At 47.5% G+C, this 13714-nt stretch overlaps 1 protein-coding gene across 1 annotated transcript; it reads left to right on the plus strand.

Annotated features, from left to right (window-relative positions):
- Positions 1 to 3: 3 nt before the first annotated feature.
- Positions 4 to 4899, plus strand: LOC107297332 (acrosin-like; the record flags this gene model as incomplete). Its single annotated transcript, XM_015826690.2, has 5 exons — positions 4 to 188; positions 1646 to 1911; positions 3175 to 3320; positions 4111 to 4308; positions 4543 to 4899. Coding segments are annotated over 5 exons (1152 nt in total), but the record flags the coding sequence as incomplete, so codon positions are not given.
- Positions 4900 to 13714: the final 8815 nt, after the last annotated feature.

Raw genomic sequence — 13714 nt, forward strand, 5'->3', positions numbered from 1 at the left:
GGCCGGCGCCCCTTGGCACCCAGCCACTCTCTCCCCATTGTGGGAGGCATCGACACTCTGCCAGGGACCTGGCCCTGGATAGTCAGCATCCGGACCCCGTTCAAGTCTGGCTACCAACACACCTGTGGAGGGTCGCTCATTGGCGCCAAGTGGATCCTCACGGCAGCCCACTGCTTCAAGGACACCAGGTGAGTGAAAGCAGGTGAGGGCGGGGGGCAGGTGCGCAGCTCGGGTGGCGTGTGGGAAGAGTTACCTGTTTCATAGGAACGTCACGTGGGCACAACAGACAAGGAATCTAATTGCTGCCTCTGTAGTGTTTGACCATAAGGGAGGCGACTGTCCAGTTTGGTTTCTGTGTGTGCAGATTTTTAAGACAGAATTAAGACAGACAGTTCCCTTGGGTAGTCTGCACTTTGTGCCCTGTCTATCCCATTGCGACTCTATGGTGCCATATTAAGGTGATTTTATTATAGTTTTATCTTCATTTAATATTTTATCTTGTATATTGTGTTGTCCTATCTATCTATCTATCTATCTATCTATCTGTCTGTCTGTCTGTCTGTCTGTCTGTCTGTCTGTCTGTCTGTCTGTCTGTCTGTCTGTCTGTCTGTCTGTCTATCTGTCTATCTGTCTGTCTGTCTGTCTATCTGTCTGTCTGCATTTGTCTATTTATCTCTATCATCTATCATCTCTCTCTCTCTCTCTCTCTCTCTAATTTGCTGATGCTTTATTTAAACGTATTTGCATATTAATGACTGCCTGACCTCTGCAGGTGCCATAGGCTAAATAAATAAATGTGAAGCTTTAATCACTTCATTACAGCTGCTATCTTGACCACAACCCGTAAATACTCCTGATTATGCAATACGATGCATTTCAGATTGATTTGAGTTCCAGTTTGGGGCTTAGAAAGGCCCTGGGGACTGGCCAAGGGGAGGGAGCAGACCCCTGTGGGTTCTACTGCCTCTCTATGGCCTTGGTGTCTTTGAGCACAGCATCTCTCAGGTCCAAGTGACCAGATCCACATGGGAAAGTTTCAAATTGTCTACTTTATTCTTGTGTACCTGTAGTACAGTAATCTCCCCAGACTGCTCTCTTTCTCTTGGAAACAAACAGATAAGGAACTTAGTAAGTCCTAGTCTCTTGCAGCTGCGCAGTTACTCAAGGCTAGCTCCCCACTTGATACCTCCTCCTTGCTGGCTGGGAATTCTCCAACAACTTCTTTCCTCATAGCCACATAACAACAGAATAGCAGAGTTGGACGGGACCTTTAAGGTCTTCTAGTCCAATCCCCTGCTCAAGCAGGAGACCTTATGCCATTCTGGAAAGATGGCTGTCCAGTCTCCTCTTGAAAACCTCCAGTGTTGGAGCACCCACAACTTCTGAGTTAAGGTGTTCCACTGATTAATTGTTCTCTTGGGAAATTTCTCCTTAGTTCTAGGTTGGTTCTCTCCTTGATTTCTCCTTCATCTCAGCCACAGGTTGGGGCACATTATTTTGAGGCTGCTCAAAGATGCCCACTCTCCCTCTACCCTGAGGGTTCTCTTGGGACAGCTTCCTGTTTTCTCTGATTTACGGTGATGTAGACAATACAGTAGTGGAGGGACAGGAATCCACGAAGCTCTCATGCTCTTCTCTGTCCCAGGCATCTGACCAATTGGGAACTGGTGCTTGGCACAAGCAAACTGTCTCACCCAGGTCCCGATGCAGAGGTCCGCTTCCCCAAGAGGGTGGTGCAGCATGAGAACTACCAACCTCGCCAGCAGATCAATGACATTGCCCTGGTGGAGTTGGATGACCCCGTCAAGTGCAGCGACTATATCCAGCCCGCCTGTTTGCCGGACAGCTCGGTGGACGTCTCCAGCATGGTCCATTGCTACATTGCCGGGTGGGGCTACACACGGGAGAAAGGTAAGTGTCTGTCGGGCACAAACAACCAGACCCACATGTGTAGAGTTCAAGCTGGCTACTTCATTGTTCTCTGCCTAGATTACAGGAATCTTCCCAGCTTTCACTCGGGAAAGACCAGACACGGCTGCAAACCATTCAAGGGAGGGTCAGAACTTGCTCCTTTGTTTTACGTAGCAAGTCCAGGCTAATTCCTCTCTTGAAGCCTCCGCCCACAGGGATGGGGGAGGAGGATAGAAGGCACTCTTGCAAATAATCAGTTGCCCCACAAAGATCAAAATTTGCAGCATGAGGTCCAATGAGGGACTTGGAAGGACATCTCCATGGAGAAGATAACCCAAGTCCCAGGCACCAGATCAAAGCCATATCCCTTTCTTACAACATAGCTTATGTGACGTCAAGGGGCAGGGCTTCAGTTGTGTAGTTGCAAACACCACCTTGCCCTTTCTGACTCCCCTACTCCCTGGAAGTCATGAACCTCAAGCGTGAACACAAGGAAGAGGGGGGCCAACTTATTTACCAAAGCACCAGAAGGGCAGGACAAGAAGCGACGGATGGGAACTAACCAAGGAGAGAAGCAATCTGGAACTAAGGAGAAATTTCCTGACAGTGAGAACAATTAACCAGTGGAACCACTTGCCTCCAGAGGTTGTGAATGCTCCAACATTGGGAGTTTTTAAGAAGGGAGAGAGTGCTGATGATATTCCTTATTGGGTAATGAAATGTCTGCAAGAAACCCACCAAGGACCTCCTGCTCCTTCTCCTGCTCCTCCCCCCTCCCTTCTAGTACTGATGATGTTCCCTAGTTGGGTCATGAAACATCTGCAAGAAAACCACCCACCTCAGAGAGCACCAAGGACCCCACAGTTCCCCTCCTCTTCCTCCTCCTCCTCCTCCTCTTCTCTGCAACCCCCCTCCCTTCTAGCACTGATGATGTTTCCTAGTTGGGTCATGAAATGTCTGCAAGAAAACCACCCACCTCAGAGAGCACCAGGGACCCCACAGTTCCCCTCCTCTTCCTGCTCCTCCTCCTCCTCCTGCTCCTCCTCCTCCTCCTCCTCCTCCTCCTCTTCTCTGCAACCCCCCCTCCCTTCTAGCACTGATGATGTTTCCTAGTTGGGTCATGAAATGTCTGCAAGAAAACCACCCACCTCAGAGAGCACCAGGGACCCCCACAGTTCAGCCCTGAGCTACAAACATTGTATTCTTTTCTGTCAGCAAAGAAATGTGCGCGAAAAAATTCAGCAACTCTCTTTTCATTGGCAGACAAGGCTCCATCAGATGTCTTGAAGGAGGCCAAGGTGGACCTGGTACCCACAGAGAAATGCAACAGCAGCAACTGGTACTACGGAAGCATCTCCATCAGCAACCTGTGTGCCGGATTTGAAGGAGGAGGAATTGACACTTGCCAGGTGTGTGAGCAGGTTACACCCACACCCATGCTGGGCTGTTGTTCTGATTGATTGATTCTGAGCATTCATCTCAGATGTAGGTAATCCTTAGGAAAATGTTATATAAAAAAAATCCATGTGTTTTATGAGCTACTTGTTTTTTCTTGCCATCCAGTGTTATAACTGTTTGGGGTCCCTTACAAATAGTGCAAATAAATGTAGTTTTTTAAATAAATAAATAAATAAATAAATAAATAAAAATAACTTCACAGTTCAATCCTGGGCTACAAATATTCTCTTCCATCAGTATACAATATGGTTGTCAGGAGATTAATCCTGATTTATAGTCTACGCCAGGGGTCTTCAAACGTGGCCCTTTTATGACTTGTGGACTTCAATTCCCAGAATTCCTCAGCCAGGCACGTGTGCCTGGCTGAGGAATTCTGGGAGTTGAAGTCCACAAGTCATAAAAGGGCCAAGTTTGAAGACCCCTGGTCTACACAAAGCCATATTGGTTGATTGGCTATGTACACAGGGCCAATCAACCCATGGAACCGCTTGCCTTCAGAGATTGTGGGTGCTCCATCAATGGAGGCTTTCAAGAAGAGACTGGACAACCATTTATCTGAAATGCTTGAGCAGGGGGTTGGGCTAGAAGACCTCCAAGGCCCCTTCCAACTCTATTATTCTATGCTCTATGCTCTATTGCATCTCCTGTCCATCAGCCAACACACCAGCAAGCTCATATCTTTGTTCCTCACTTCTCTTCCTGGTGGGACCCTTCACGGCTCCTTCTTTCTCCCTACTCTAGGGTGACAGCGGAGGGCCTCTGATGTGTCGGGAAAACCGGACTGAACGCTACTGGATCGTGGGAGTGACCGCCTGGGGACTGGGCTGTGCCAGGGCCCAGAAGCCTGGGGTCTATACTTCAACCCAGAACTTCTATGACTGGATCCTAGGCTACACAAATGAAAAGACCACCCACGAGATGGTCGCCCCTGGGCCACAGGTGCTCCCAGGGACAACATCACTGACCACGTCTAGTCCATCGGCACCTAAAGCAACAATGTCCACAGAAGAAACAAGCCCACCTCCACCCCAAGAAATGCCGAGGAATCAAGAAATATCTTTGCAAACCCAGCCAACTTCCAAAACAGAGATGACATCCACGCAAAACCCAGAGCCACCATCCCTTCAACCACAATCCATCAAAACACTGAGAAATCCATGGCCTTACTTACAGACTGAGAATATGACCCGCTCTTTGATGACCACTTCAACCACCACCACCACGGAAGCTACCACGGAAGCCACCACGGAAGCCACCACGGAAGCCACAACGGAAGCCACCACCGAAGCCACCACTGAAGCCACCACCGAAGCTACCACCGAAGCCACCACCGAAGCCACCACCGAAGCCACCACTGAAACCAGTACCACCACCACCCTCACCACGACCCAAGCTCCTCAGCCGCAAGTCCCACGTCCCAAGCGCAAGCGACCTTCCAAGACTATCACGCTGGGCTCCTACTATGGCTACAGTGGGGGTTCAAACTGGCCCAAGAATTGGCCTTTCAAGCGCCCACACTCTCAGACCTGATCCCAGACTCAACTGTTGCTGGTCAGTGACCCCCTTTGTTTGCTTAAGGAGTCCTCCCTTGCGCAGATGAAGTATTCTGTGCAATGGAGCTTCTCAAGCGATCCAATGAATATAACAGGTGATTAAAATACATATACTTCGAATAAATTTTTGTAAAAATGGACTAGACTCGCATTGATTTTGCTTGTGTTGGTTGCAGCTGCTTTACCTCTTTCTGATCCTAAACAGTTGGACAAAGATCACCGACAAGAATTTTGGTGCTTGTGTCAAAATATAGACTATGACAATGTCAAAGTAAGGCATTGTCATAGGTGTATACTTCAGGCCACCCTACCAAGCAAAAGAAATAGATGAACATTTTGCTAACCAGTTAATAGATGTATGTAGGAAACATACCACAGTAGTAATGGGGGACTTTAACTACCCTGATATCAACTGGGAGACAAACTCTGCAGCGAGCGGGAGAGGGAACAGGTTCTTTAGAAGACTAGCTGACAATTTTGAAATCCAAAAGGTAGAGGAGGGAACTAGAGGAAAAGCTATACTAGATCTAATTCTTACTAACAGAGATGAAATGATAGGGAGGAGGGGTTAATGCTGCAGGAAACTTGGGGGAGCGTGACCACGTCATACTGGAATTCAATATAATGCAAACACAAGCAATAGAAAATAATTCAACCAATGTCTTAAACTTCAAAAGAGCTGATTTTAACAAACTTAGAGAGAGCCTAAGAAAAATTTCATGGATGAAAATCTTAAAGGGGAAAACAATTCAAGATACCTGAGAAACTCTGATTATAAAAGCCCAGTCCACCACAATACCACTGAAAAAGAAAAATAAGAAAACCAATAAGAAACCAGCAAGGTCTCTTTCTCCAAAGTGAATTGCTGTTGGCCTGGGGGAAAGCTGGGCCATTTGAGCTAGCTGACAATTGGCCTGTACAAAATGGAAAACTCTCTGGACTCTTAAGTTATGTTGAAAATCATATATATGCATTCCCCTCCTGGAGCTATAACAGCCAGTTTCACTAGGGGTCAAGGTGATTGGCCCAGCGGGAAATCTACATTCAAGACTTCAGGCACAGAAGCCACTGGCTGACTTGGCCGGTCCCTCTTTCCCAGCCCAATCCACCTCACAGCCCCTCAGATACTGGAACACTGCTATCATGCCACCCCTGTTTCTTCTTTTCTTTAGACTAGCCAGACCCAAGTCCTGCAGCCATTCTTCTTATGTTTTAAACTCCAGGCCTTGAATCATCTTAGTTGCTCTTCTCTGATTTTTTTCCAAACTCTCAACATCTTTTTTGTGATACGGTGACCAAAATTGGCTGCAGCATTCCAGGTGTGGTCTTACTAGGGTTTTATAAAGCGGTACTAATACTTTGTGTTATCTTGATTCTATGCCTCTGTTTATGCAACCAAGGACTGTATTAGCTTTTTTGGCTGCTGCCACACATTGCTGACTCATGTTTAAGGGATCATCCACTAGGACTCCAAGGTCCCTCTCACAGTTACTTTTTTTGAACAGGTTTTGCCTAATCTGTATTTGTATCTTTGGTTTTTCCTGTCAGGTGTCAAGCCTTGCTTTTCTCCACATTAAATTTTGTTGGACAGGGCCAACAAATTTTGTTGGACAGGGCCCCTTGTTCAAGTCTGTGAAGATCTTTTTGAATCCTAAGTTTGTCTTCTGGGGTGTTGGCTACTCCTGCCAGCTTGGTGTCCTCTGCAAATTTGATGAGTTCCCCTTCAATGCCGTCATCTAAGTCATTAATGAAGATATTAAAGGGTACTGGATCTAAGAGGATCATTGTCCACCCATTGGTACTTCTTACTAGGGGTGCTACCAAGAGCAGTAGGGCCCAACCCACTGAATGTTCTCTTGTTGACTCATGAGGTGAGTTTGGAATCTTACTGGAAATATCACTCTGACCACCAACTCTATAGCAGGAAAATCAAATGAGTTTGCCTACTGCCTGTCAACCTTAGTTGCTAAGCAACCAGGCTCCAGGCCAGCCCCTTGGAGAACTCTCACTGGGGGGTGTCCTCTGGAAAGGAAGCAGGGAGCTGGTGTGATGTCATATTGGCTGAATGCTGATTGGAGGAAGGCAAGCAGTCTGTGTTTTGTGACGTCATGAGGAATGTCGTAAGCCCAAGATGGAACTGAGCACTTCTTGAGACATGTAGGATGAAGTGGCTACCTCTTCATATTTTGGTCCTTTTTCTGATACGGTCTACGCATGCATACGATAATGGATGCGGGTGAGTCATGTCAAATCCAGGGGGTGCTCAGATGAAGCGGCTTTAATGCTCTACGATGCCTGTTCCTCAACAGAGTTGACTTTTCTGGTCAGGCCTGCTGAACGTTTCCAGATCCATCACCTGTGGCACTTGGGCCCACAGAGGAAAACCGTGGGAACTTCAGACCTCCCTTACATCAGATGTCCCCATTGCGCATGCAAGGCGGGTTGCGGCAGTCTTCCCAGGCTTCAGTTCGCTTCCTGTATCCCCAGATTCCTTGGAGTCTAAGCAGGACTCGCTTGACCATAAGTAGAGGAAGGAGCAATGGCCGTCTCTGAGTAGTTTCCCCATCAGCCATTGCTTTCAGGTGGATGAATGCCGTACAGCTTCTCTTGAATCTTTGTGATGGAGAACGCTATCCTTGGTCTTTAGGTGTGTCGGAACTGTCATCCTGCTACACCAGCCAGATACCAGCCTGCCACAGACAACAGAGGGAGGGAGTTTCAGGGAGGTGGAAGGGAAGCTGGGATGAGAGGAATTGAAAATATTATTTGTGCCATCCCATGGGAACTGCTAGCCCTTCCAAGGTCATGGAATGGAACGTGACACCATCCAGTCTGCCAGGCAAGAGACTGTTACCAAAACAATTTGTCTGAATGTAATTGGACAGTGTAAAACAACCAGGGCAAGGGTGGGGAGAAGGAAAAGGTTAAGCAGATGCTTTGGACGTGAAACTTCAGATCCGGCTTTGCCACTTTGTAACCACTTGGCTTTAGTAATGCGTACTTTTGTTAACAATGGATCCAAGAGTCTTTCTTTTCTAACTGACTAAGTTGGGGTGGCTGACATTGTGTTTATTGGGTTTACGTGGAAGAAAGAGTCATGTCTCCTCCTTCTGTAGGCTTCAAGACAGCAACCATGCCATCTCCAGCATCCATAGCAAACTGTGATGATGATCAGCTGATGACCAGCTTATTTATTGATAGATAACTGTCTATCTTACAAATCCGATTCTGGGTTACGTAACTGCTGCTGTTATGTGGGTGTCAGGTGCAAAGAATCAGGACCATACATTAAGTTGAAGTTCAGGAGGCTGATTGCTTAAGCCTATACACAACTAAAATTCAGTACTAAATTGGCACCAGATAAGGGCCAACAAAATTCAAGAATGTTTGGACTTAAACTGTTTGTGGGAATGTAATCACTCTAGACTGATGACTTGCTTAACTCAGCTCCCCAGCTCCGCCTGCTCTTCTCCTACAGCGGGAAAATCTGGAATCAAAATGTAAATATCTCACTTAGAACCAACATTTCTCTCTTTCCTAGTGACATCTGTGGCCGCCGTCCTTTGGCCTCCAGTCACAGTAGCAACCTGCGGATCGTGGGTGGCATCGATACACTCCCAGGAACCTGGCCTTGGATTGTCAGCATCCAGATACCTACCATGACTGGCTACAGGCACACCTGTGGGGGGTCCCTCATCAGCTCTCGCTGGGTCATCACAGCAGCCCACTGCTTCCTCAATAAAAGGTGAGGGAAGGAAGGTCCTCCTGGACTGACCAGTTGAGTTGGGGTGTCTGGTTAGATTTGCAGATGGAGATGGTCAGGCACAAGGAATCAAGAACAACTCACTGAATGGCTCGGAGTAGTTTCTTTATTGCTGTTTGCCTACAGACAGGAGTCTTGCCAGACTAAAGCAACTATCTGAATAACCATCAGAAAAATCCTTTGAAGGTTTAGGGAAGACCCATCCTGGACCTCTCTCTGCATACCAAGGACTCAAGTCTGAGCTCCTGCAACTATTCATTACACAGTTTGGCCTCCAGCCCCCTAATCATCTTTGTTGTTCTTCTCTGCACATATTCATTTGTGTAATTCCTGCATTTCTACACTCTCCTTTAAGTGTGTACATTACACACATGACATCTGAACAGGCTTGAGCAGGGAAATTTCCATCCTTTCTTAATTGTTTTCAGACGTAGGTTTGCAGTCAACGTCAGCATGCCCACCTCTCGAAAGAAAACTATAGCAATCTTTTCCAACCTGAGAAATAAGAGCCAGTTTGGTCTAGTGGTTAAAGCACCAGACTAGAAAGTGGAAGACGGTGAGTTCTAGTCCTGCCTTAAGATGAAAGCCACCTGGGTGACTTCTTAGAGGTCTTGTAGTCCAACTCCCTGCTCAAGCAAGAGACCCTATGCCATTCCAGACAGGTGGATGTCCAGTCTCTTCTTAAAAACGTTCAGTGTTGGAGCATTCACCGCTTCTGGAGGCAGGTGGTTCTACTGGTTAATTGTTCTCACTGTCAGGAAGTTTATCCTTAGTTCTAGGTTGCTTCTCTCCTTGGTTAGTTTCCATCCTTCTTAGTTCTCCTCTTCCTCCTCCTCTTCTTCCTCCTCCTCCTCCTGTCTGAGCACCTTCCCAGAAGCCGAAAACACATGCAGATTCAGCCACTTTTTTTGATTCCTAGCTCCCTGTAATAAAGTCCATAAACCATCTCCATCTCCTTGTGAGTCTTTCTTAGTTTTAGTTTAATCACGCCTTTTTTTCCCAGCTTCACATATGCAGTGGTTACAGCCTCCTTTTTCCTTCTCTGCTCCAGATACCTAGAACACTGGAAGCTGGTCTTAGGTGCCACTCAGCTTTCCCGGCCTGGCCCAGATGTCCAGGAACGCACCATCAAGAACCTGGTGGAGCACCAGCAATACAGAGATAGCACCCACTTCAACGACGTGGCCTTGATGGAGCTGAGCCACCCAGTCAACTGCAGCGATTACATCCAACCTGCCTGCCTGCCGGACATGGAGGTGGAGATTTCATCGCTGACCCACTGCTATGTCAGCGGCTGGGGAGTGACCAAGGTCTCAAGTGAGTGCTCCAGCATGTCCATAAAAAAGGAGTTTCCAGTCACAACACAACTTGAGAAGCTGCCTTCTCAAGTGGGATATTTTGGTCCTTCCAGCCCTGGGCGGAGATGTTGGAAAACTGTTCAACACAACGACCTTTTGAGATCTTAGCCAGCAGGCACTCGTTCTTCTGAGATCTTCCCTCAAGCAGAATAATAATAATAATAAAGTTGGAAGGGACCTTGGAGGCCATCAAGTCCAACCCCCTGCTCAGGCAGGAAACCCTATACCATTTTGGACAAATGGCTGTCCAGTCTCTTCTTAAAAACTTCCAGTGTTGGAGCATTCACTGCTTCTGGAGGCAGGTTGTTCCACTGGTTAATTGTTCTAACTTCCTCTTTGTTATTGCAAGCCACCTAGAGGAGCCTCACAGCGAGGTAGGTGGCAAATAAATTTCATAGATAAATTTAACAAATCAATCAATCAATCATTTTTGCTTACAGAGCCATCTGTGACTTCGGACATCCTGCAAGAGGCCAGGGTAAACCTCATCCCCATAACCACGTGCAACAGCACTGCCTGGTACGACAAGAAAATCCATTACAACAACCTCTGTGCTGGGCACGAGGAGGGAGGCATTGACACTTGCCAGGTAACAGAAGAACAGAGCTGGAAGGGACCTCGGAGGTCTTCTAGTCCAACCCCCTGCTCAGGCAGGAGACCCTGTACCATTTGTCAGGCCTGTCCCAGCATTGGAATTTAGGAAAGAAAGACCCTCTACTCCATATGTAGTGAAAGGTATATTTTTACTAAAGCCAAGTGGTTGCAGCACAAGCAAAGCCAGATCTGAGAATTCTTGCATAATCCCAGCATTTTCTCCCAGGCCCTCCCCTCTGGTCATCCTCTTTGGGTCCAGTGTGATTCAAATTAGTTGATTTGATAACAGACCTGAGGTTTGACACCTCTTTGATGGGCGTTCACATTCCGTTCCCCTGTCTGTGTCCTTGGATCATTCAACCATTATCTCTGCTTGACACCTCTGGTTCCTGTCAGCCCCCCTCCCTACATCCCTCTCTCCCCACTCCCCACCCTTTATGGCAGGCTGCTCTCCAAGTGAAGTAGGGCTGAAGTCGTTTTATGGCAGATCTGATACCATTTCAGACAAATGCTTGTCCAGTCTCTTCTTAAAAACCTCTACTGATTGATTGATTGATTGATTAACAGATTAACAGAATTAGAAGAGACCTTGGATGTCTTCTAGTCCAACCTCTTGCTCAAGGCAGGAGACCCTACACCGTTAGCAGTGCTTTTTTTCTAAAAAAAAAAAAAAAAAAGTGCCAGAACTCACACACGTCGTACAATCCGCCTTGCCTACCCTACAAGGTTCCATCCAAAAAAGGTACCAGAACTCTGTTCTGGGCGTTCTATGAGAAAAAAAGCCCTGACCGTTAGAGACAATCTCTTCTTAACAACCTCCAGTGATGAAGCACCCACAACTTCTGGAGTCAACTGTTCCACTGATTTATTGTTCTCACTGTCAGGAAATTTCTCCTTAGTTCTAGTTTCATTCTCTCCTTGATTATTTTCCAACCCGTTGCTTCTTGTCCTGCCTTCAGGTGCTTTGGAGAAGAGGTGGACCCCCCTCTTCTTTGTGGCAGCCCCTCAGATACTGGAATGCTGCCCTCTGCCTTTGCACCCACAAGAAATCTAAGTCCAGCCCTCCTTGAATTCCATTGACTTTTATCTACTGCCAATTTGCCTTGACTATTAGTAGATCAGATTCTTGTAGAGAACTAGCATGGATTAAACTTGTACACGTTTGAACAGCCTGCCTTCCTGATTTCTCGACAGTCTTTGTACTTGATGTTCTTCCCCTTCTTGTTCCTGCAGGGTGACAGTGGAGGTCCTCTTATGTGTCGGGAGCAAAGATCCGAGCGCTTCTGGCTTGTAGGTGTCACCAGCTGGGGGTCCGGCTGTGCCAGGGTCATGAGGCCGGGCATCTATTCTTCCACGCAACATTTCCTGAACTGGATCAAAGACGTGACCAAGGAGAACTTTTTCAAGACTCCTCGCCCACCCAAATTAAGACCCCCGGTCATCCCTACGATAAAGCCGCTTGATCAGCTGTGGCAACAAACCCCCACCTCAAATGCAAACCAGCAGCTTGACAGCTGGGTTCAACCCACGCCAAAGCCTCCGAGGCTGCCTTCTGCAAATGAAATCCAAGAGTTTGAGAACTGGGCTGCAGCTCAGACAAGGCCTAGTACACAACCCACCACACCATTCACAGTCCCCTGGCCTCAGCTACCAGCGCCAACACTACCCCCACTACCCCCACCACCCCCACCTCCTGTTCAGACCCCCTCTCCGTGGGGTTCACAGAATGTGCAGAACTGGAACCAAGGCTGGGCTCCAGTTTACCGCCCTCCCCCAAGAACCAGACCCACCGTGGTGCCTTGGCCAGGATATGGTGCACAGCAGCCCCAGACGTGGGGCACTGTGGCTGTGACCAGGACAAGACCTCAACTTCCTTATTATGGCGGATACTACCCAAACTGGAACATGGCCAGGCCTCCCCTTCGGACCACTGCCCCTTCAGCGTGGCATGTCCAGAAATGGACTCGTCCAACTACACCCAAGAGTTACCTCTGGTACTCAAGATGGAGCAGATCCCCTAAGTAGCCACAGTGTCCCACCCCATAACCAGGCAGTGATGTTCTGCCTTTCCCTGCCCATCCGTCAAGCAAGCTTCAAGGGTATACAGTTTTGGCGTCTGTCCCCTCCCTTCCTCCTTCTCCAGGTCCCAAACTGCACCTTTTAACAGATGGATGTAAATAGAGTCAGGGATGAGACACAACAGATGCTGGAGGTGTGCAGTAGTAAGTCACCCGCTGTTGCAGGGGTCAGCTGTGATGCTTGGTCCCAAGGCCTTGGTATTTTGGAGGACTCACAAGGGGGTGCCTATCTGGATAAGGAGGCACCTGGATCATTCAGCAGCTTGGTTCATGCCTACCAACTATTTCAAAGAGAAGACTGGAGGCTGTACCCTTCCTGGGACTGCTCTTCTGTTGAGCAATGTTTGTAATTCTATATTAGCAATAAAGTGGTGCCTCTTCTAATGACTTGCACGGCTTATTCCACTGCACAATGCTCTTCATTTATCATATCCTTTAACATGTTGGCATCCTATCTTTCTGGGCCCAACATCCAGCTAAAATGGAAGCAGGGTACTCCAATAAACGGAGTCTTGCAAAAAAAAAAATTCAGCCTAGAAAAAGGTGAAGTCAAGCAGCAGCAGCTAGAGCCTCAGAGTTGGTGAGATGAGGAACTATCTAGCTTTTGGCACAAGATGATAGCAATAGCAACAGCACTTAGACTTATATACCGCTTCACAGTGCTTTACAGCCCTCTCTGAGCAGTTTACAGAGTCAGCCTCTTGCCCCCAACCATCTGAGTCCTCATTTTTAAACTTATAAACCTGAAGTACAGCTTAGTCCTGTCATCTCCTGCTGCTCAAATGCATTGAAAATTGCTGTCTCCTTGTGAGGAGCAGTCATCTGGAGCACATGTGGGTGATCTCCCATCCTCCCTTTATTAGGAGAGATTCCAAAGAACAGATTTACTCACATGTTCCTTGATTCTTGCCATTTTTGCATAGCTATCTTCAGTTCACCATACCTCCCCTGGAAATTTTAGGTCTCAAATTTTCTTAACTATAAAGATTCAAGCATTCT

The sequence above is a fragment of the Protobothrops mucrosquamatus genome, unplaced genomic scaffold (genome assembly GCF_001527695.2).
Source record: "Protobothrops mucrosquamatus isolate PMUCROS unplaced genomic scaffold, P.Mucros_1.0 scaffold3236, whole genome shotgun sequence".
In the NCBI taxonomy this organism is placed as follows: Eukaryota; Metazoa; Chordata; class Lepidosauria; order Squamata; family Viperidae; genus Protobothrops; species Protobothrops mucrosquamatus.